General features: G+C 42.5%; 1 protein-coding gene across 2 annotated transcripts; it reads left to right on the top strand.

Annotated features, from left to right (window-relative positions):
• The first annotated feature begins 804 nt into the window (after positions 1–804).
• LOC311036849 (sperm microtubule associated protein 2-like) lies at positions 805–4666 on the top strand. Of its 2 annotated transcripts, none has more exons than XM_084045864.1 (6): positions 805–1032; positions 1201–1262; positions 1357–1423; positions 1767–1893; positions 2095–2254; positions 3484–4666. In XM_084045864.1, exons 1-6 carry the CDS (start codon positions 971–973, stop codon positions 3723–3725), a joined length of 720 nt encoding a protein of 239 aa, XP_083901990.1. In that variant the 5' UTR covers positions 805–970; the 3' UTR covers positions 3726–4666. The 2 variants fall into 2 exon arrangements, with proteins under 2 accessions (XP_083901990.1, XP_083901991.1); XM_084045865.1 differs by having other exon boundaries at positions 2095–2288; positions 3484–3611.
• The last annotated feature ends 2442 nt before the right edge of the window (positions 4667–7108 follow it).

Consider the following 7108-nt stretch of genomic DNA (forward strand, 5'->3'; position numbering starts at 1 on the left):
CGGACATGTTTCAGCTTCTGAGATCATTATGAATTGTACTCTGTGTGTGTTACTTGATACCATAGCAACCGCCAGGTGTCGTGTCAGAGAGCTCGGGCTGCTGCAGCGACAGGTAACAAAGTTGATTACAGAATCATTCTTTGGTCTTGAAGTTTGCTACTACTACTAGTTAGCAGCCGTAATGTATACATTTACGTTTTTTTTCTTTAATGTTTTGCAAACTATTGTAATGCACACGGAACTAAATTAGGTCCTTTGCGTTTACTGTAGCTGCCAGTATAGTGTTGTATTTGCATACAGTGATGATTATGGCTTCCGAATCGTGATGTTGGATGGAATTATACTGTGGTGCGCAGTAATGCTGTGGCCTTAATTCTTCACACAGAGGTACAAACACAGAAAACCCACAAGATAGTCTGAGATCACACACTTGGCCACAGTCTGAGATCAAAGATAACTATTTCGGACCAAGGTCATCACACAGACAATTAAAAGTAGGGTATGCTGCTAGAAGTCGTATGTAATTGATTATTTAAATCAATTAAAATGTAAATAGTATTGGTTATTTTCCATGTCTTTATCAGTGCTGAACACAAATAGATATTTAGAATTGTATCTTGACATAGGCTATTTGTTAATGATGTCCTAATGAATTGTTTGTGCAGGTTAAGTTATCCAACTGATCATGCTTATGTAAATATGCACAAACCCCAAAAGCCAATAGACACTTTCACTGTAGTAAGTCTGCAGGTGGGGAAAGGAAAGTGAAGTCAACAGGGATCTTCCTTAGCACACTGTAAATCCTGTATTCATTTAACTCCAAGGGTAAAGAATTTACCCAAATCTGGATATCCATTTCAGGTCAACTTTTACACTATGCATTGTCAGGGGAAAGCCATGCAATAACATAGTAGGGGAATAGTTTTAAGTAACCATTACATGATTCTCTGTCCCCTCAGCTCCAGTATCCATGGCAACTCGGACAGAACAGCTTGCTCAGCCAAAGCCTGACCTGCTCAGATATCCAGATCGGTAGGTCTGTCTCTGTTTATCTATCTGTCACTCGGTGCGTCTCTGTCTTTCTTGGACTGCTTCACCCCCTCCCAAAACCATTAATCTCTCCCTCTGTTTTGTCCCCTTGTATAATCAATAATTAGTTCCCCATGTTCCCCATCACTAATTGGTTACTCCCTATTCCAGTCGCTCTGTGTACTGGCTGGATGAGCTGGCAAAAGAGAGGACTGACTCAACGACCACATTTGGTATGTCTGTCTTTGCACCCGTCATGCCCCAACCCCCCCCCCCCTACACACATACACACACACCTCTATAATTGCTTAATTGTATTGCTTGCAGAATTAACACCCCGATGGTCGCAGCTGTGTAGAGGAAAAAAAGTACATGGGGATATTGAACAAATCAGGTAAATATTTCATGTTATCCACATGAATCCTTCTTCCTTATAGTAAAACTTTCAAAGTCAGCAATGAATTGCTTACTCTTATTTATCTTTCTCGTCACCACTTCCTCTTTCCTCTTCTGCCATCACCCCACTTCCTTCCTACCCTGCTCTCTATTTATCTCACCTTCCCTATCTTTTCATCTTTTATGTAACCTTTACATTTTTTGCTTACCCCTATCTGACACATACCATTTTCCACACTTTCATTATCTGTTCTGCTCATTTTCGTTCTCATCTTGCTCTCCTCCTGGCTCTTATCCTCTCGACCTCTTCCCTCTTTCTACCCTTCTCCTTTGCTCTCCAGGGTGTCTCCTATTTGGGTGGTGAGTGAGTGGGCCCTGAAGACACATGCCTCTGATCGTTTATGTTCTCTGGCTCAGCCTCGCCTCCCTGTGGCTGGCTGGCAACCCAACCGACCACTGCTGGCCCCTGTGAGTGCAACTGATCACAGTTACCAGGCAATATAGGGTTTATGGTCTGCATAAACCAATGATCTCCTGAGTTTGCTTCAGGGACGGAATAACAAAATGAGTCCTAAAGTCCATTTACACATTTTCTCAGTGTGGTTTAAAATCTCAGTTATGCAAGGATGTGTAAATAAGCCTTTATTCATGCAATCTGTTTGGTTGCAGGTGAGTCGAGCCGTACTGAATGCAGTGGCCACTCCACGGATCTGCCAGCTGGCCCAGCCCAAGACAAAACTAGGTTTGGCAGGCACCATCCATGAGTCAAGGACTGTATCAGCATCCCACAGGCCTGCTAAAGCATCCTCACGTATAGAGATCCTCGCTAGTAAGATATTTACTGTCCCTAACCAGAATGAAAAGTAAGTAGCTCAGGGATTTACCTCCAATCCAACCCTTGATTGTCAAGCAGGGAGGCATTGGGTACCATTTGTTTATAGAGTTTTGTATGACTCATTGATTAAACCCCAACCTACCAGTCTCAGGGCGGAAACTCTAACCACATGGGCACTGAGCTGTTAAGAGTGATAACTATAATGATAATTATAACGATAAGGATGTGATGTGATGATGAACGTTCTGTAAACAGTGGTGCCATGCACGTGCGGCAATGTGCGGCATGCTCCAGATTTGTCAGAGCCCCCAAATGGATATTGATGACCTGCTACTGCTGTATGTTGTGCAGAGAAAAGAAAACCAGAAGGGAGTGGATTAGTAATTGTCTTTGAAAATATTTTGTATCAGCAACAAAATGTACTTGAAACAAACAGCATCTCTCTCCTCACCAATCTCCTTGCATCCGTCGTGCTGAATGCCGCACAACAGCAGCTACATTTAAGTTGACTTATTCTTCTTATGCATATTTGAGTGTGGCGCAGAGGAACGAACTGCAGACCATGTCATCCTGGAATGCCCGATTTATCCGGCTCCCAATGGGATGCATGGCCTTCTGTTTGTGGATGATGATGCAGTGACGTGGCTTCTAGAGGTGTGCCCAGAAATATAGTCCGGGTGAACCCCCCCCGGGCCGGGGTGGTAAAAGGATAGCCCCTCTGCCCCGTACCTGGGGTAGCGGAGAGAAAACACCTAACCCAAACGACAGAGAGAGATCAAAGTTAAATTTAGTTAAAATTGTATTAATGTATCTGCCGTTTCTGTCCATGAAAACTATTAACGTTTTTAATTATTTTCGTGTTGGTACAAATTGTATGGCAAATTGGCTGGTGCCCCCAGGCACTCGCCCGAAGCAATATAATCTGGCCCAAATTAATTATTAAGGACTAGGAATGCTTGATAGCATTAGCTATTCATAATTGTCTCCTCATCTTTGTTAATTGATTGGCTGTCAGTGTTTCTATAGTTCTGAAAGTGATCATAACTGAAACCCTTAGTGGTGCTCTCTTTCCCTAACTAGTGTATACGCTCTCTCACTTTCAGTTTGCCTTCTACATGGTAACTTTGTTTTTCATGTCTCTCTCTCTCTCTCTCTCTCTCTCTCTCTCTCTCTCTCTCTCTCTCTCTCTCTCTCTCTCTCACTCTCTCTCTCTCTCTTTCCAGCCCCTAAGCAAGGCCACCCTAAGTATGTAGGTGAGCGCCCAGCAAGCTGGCCTGTCCCCAGGGCAGTGACAGAGACAGTGGCAAGTGAAAGAGTCCAGGCGCTGTCCCATCCAAAGGAGAGAAAGGCTCTGTTTGAGGGCTACAACCCTTACATCATTAGCCGGCCTGCCCTATCGGCCAGCCCTTCATCTCGGCTACACCAGCTCTGTTTGCCCCTGCCCCGCAAGTGTAGGACCAGATAAACTCTGGTGTCTGTTCTCTACAGAAAGAGTGTTTTCTGGGGTGTCTGGGTGGAGGTAAAACACTCCCCCCTCTGCAGTGACCCAGGTTCAATGGCCAGGTGTTCCAACAAACACATTTCAATAGTGTCTTTATCCAAAGCGCGGGGGGGCGACGACGACTATAAAACATCAGCAACATCCCACTTCCCCACTACCAACAACAGCCACACACACTATGCACACCTCTCTGTTAACATTGTATATTTCCATGTGTATATTATGTGCATATTTTAACATCTGCATATTTCCACATGTATACTTTTGCGCATATCTAGCCAACACCAACTCGGGATTCCTGAATCGCTGCCCTCCACACCCTCCTGTCTAACATCAGGGTCTTGAGCTCTGCAGTGTTGCTACATTAGCTCTGCTGTTGCGTTGCAGTGTATCTACGTAGTTAGTGCGCCTTCTTCCTTTCCTGGCTTTCCCCTGGGTTTGCTCCCACCTTCCAGGGAGCCAACCCAGAACTTAGTGTTGGACTACATGTGTGATCAGTGTGTCACCAAGGCCAAGGGTTGTCACTGTGAGTGACCACACTGAACTCAGCATACAGTACATTACCCCGTGTTGCTGCATTGATCAAATGCTATTTTCTCATTGCTTCTGCGACTAAAGACTATGGGTATGAAATTATCGCCCGGCAATTTGTTTTAGCTCTCTGTAATCAACCTCCAGCCCAGCTGCACAGCTTTGGGCAACAACAAATACCTTATCTACACATCATACTTTAATAAAACAAATATGGGGAGTAAGTTGTACTACTCATTTACTCTTCTAACTATTTTCGGGACATTATGGCGCAATATGTACTAAGCACAAGTATAGCATCAGTGCATGTACTGTGCAGTATTATCAAGTATTCTTTATTAGCTTCACGTGTGCAAGTGTTGTTATTAGGAAAAGCAGGATGTGTTTTTTAATTACTGGAAAGCAATGTTTGAAATAAATGGCCTGAATCAAGCTCTTATCATTGGCTAGTATTATTGCTTTGAGACCCTCTTCATTTGTCTAATTGTTCTGTTGTTTATTGCTGCTACAGGGCCTTTGAGGCAAGTGAATCCCAGAGAAACAACAGATGATGAACAGAAAAAAAGAAACTAAATCTTTAGCTTAAAGAAAAGGCTCAGATTTGTGGGCAGAAGTAATTATTACTGTAATTACCGGTGGTTGAAGTTTGGCATGAACAGACATGGCAACTTCTTAATATAGGAAATTATTTATTCTAGGTCTAAAAATTAAAAGTGGCTCCTACAAAACTAGCTCCATCAGCCATGGTTTCATCAACAAACCCCACACACATTTCATCACAAATAACATGTGAACATGCGAAAGCGCAATTATTTCAAGTGAATAAATCGAGGCATGATGGGAAGTCCTTCTCGGGTACATTTGTACTTAAGCCCTACTGGAGGGGCTTAACTGTCCACAGTATTTTATTTTATTTTAAATTTCCTGAAAGATAAGCCCCTTGAGATGCAGCATCTCATTTTCGAGGGGGTCCTCAAAGCACAACACAAAACAAGAAAACAATCCAACAACACAGAACAAAACAAATCAAGGACATACACATAAAGGCTCTTCCACCATCTCAAACCCCACTACGTCAGTATCAGCAACCAAGGACATACACATAAAGGCTCTTCCACCATCTCAAACCCCACTACGTCAGTATCAGCAACCTTTAGAAATTATTTAAATTTGAATACAATTTTGATCAAAATAAAACAATCAATTCAAATAAACAAACATCTTAGAAATAAAATAAATAAGTAAATAAATACAATCAGAAACAAGAACAGCTAGATGTAAGGTGAACCAGCAAAGAAGTCTTACTTCTAAGTCTAACTTAAAAGCATGTCTCACTATTTCTTTAGAAATGCTGGGCACAGTGAAAAAGAGATGTTGAGTATGTCCAAGAGAATATGTTGATGTGAAGGGCTCGAAAAACTAAGATAATTAAAGTAAAAACATTTGAAGACGCAAAGCAACCAATCAAAATGTCTCCTAGCTTGATAACCAGTTCAATGAATCATACATAACACAATGATGCGTACAATAAAGGACACCTCAAAACAAATCTACAAATACTATTATAGACATAATTATAGACATTTAAGGAATGGAGGAATGTGTTTCAGAGGTGTTCTGGTAAATGATGTCACCATAGTCCAGTACAGGAAATAACAGTATCCCACACACCAGAGACAGTCCCAGATGTGATGAGGCATACACCTCAGATGTTTGGCAAGAAAAACGCATTTAACCAATGATTTCATTATCAAGCACAATCTTTCATCTTTATAACTTAAATTTCCTTAGATCAATATAACAGTGCAGTTGTTATGGAGTCAACCCCTGCCAACTAAAATTGTATGAGTTAAGAGTGCATAAGAAAGGAGGTGAACTGGTGAAGTTACCATTCTTTAATGAATGCCTATACTTCTAATATGTGACTCCTGTGCTTTGATGTCCTTCTTCGAGCTATGTACCACCACCACCACCACCGTCCACCCACAAGGCAATCCTAATACTGTATATGATAGCACATTTCAACAAGGCAATTCAAAGTGCTGCACAGTGTACATAAAAGTACACTGTGTACTTTGTAAATGTAGTGGTTACTGTGGTCTGCGACAGGAAAACGACCCAGGATGTCAACCTCCACACGCTTCAAGAGGGCCTTCCATCTGGTATGGTTGTAGTGGAGCATGTGACCACCACGTAGGACCATTCTGAGTAGTGCAGCAGTTGCACTTGTGGACACACAGTTCTATTTCCTGTCTGAAATTTGTCCTGTAGAACTGAGCCCAGAGTTGTCACAGGGTCTTATGGGCCCTAAATTTGCCTGCCCCCACCGAGCCATAGACCAGCTGGATTACTTCAGCATGGAAACATAGGGGCACCAGGAGCTGTTGTACATCACTTCTCACCTCAGGTGCTTGCCAGCTGCGGTACAGGAGGCCTTTGATTAGATTAGATGAGACTTAATTTTCCACATGGGGATTTGTTTATTCAACACAGAAACAGATACAAACGACACAGTAGCATGCTAAAGCCAGCAACATACCGGTATGGATAATGCATAAAATCTACACTTGTATCCTTCTTTAGCTGATTGGATTTAGACTGCCCTTATAGGAAGGAGGCTTTTGGTAAAGAAATGGAAAGCCACTTCTGCACCTGCTCCATCCTTGTGGCGCACCTCTCTCAGCTCTCTATTGGCTGATCTGCGATTATCACTGCTTGACAAGGTGTAAAAATATGTATGACTTGTAGGGGCAGTAGCCTACCTACCATTTGATGGGTTTGATGGTCCTCTCGGCTTGTAAATAAGATAGAACCTA

Source organism: Gymnoscopelus microlampas, assembly GCF_963454915.1.
Source record: "Gymnoscopelus microlampas genome assembly, chromosome: 20".
NCBI lineage: Eukaryota > Metazoa > Chordata > Actinopteri > Myctophiformes > Myctophidae > Gymnoscopelus > Gymnoscopelus microlampas.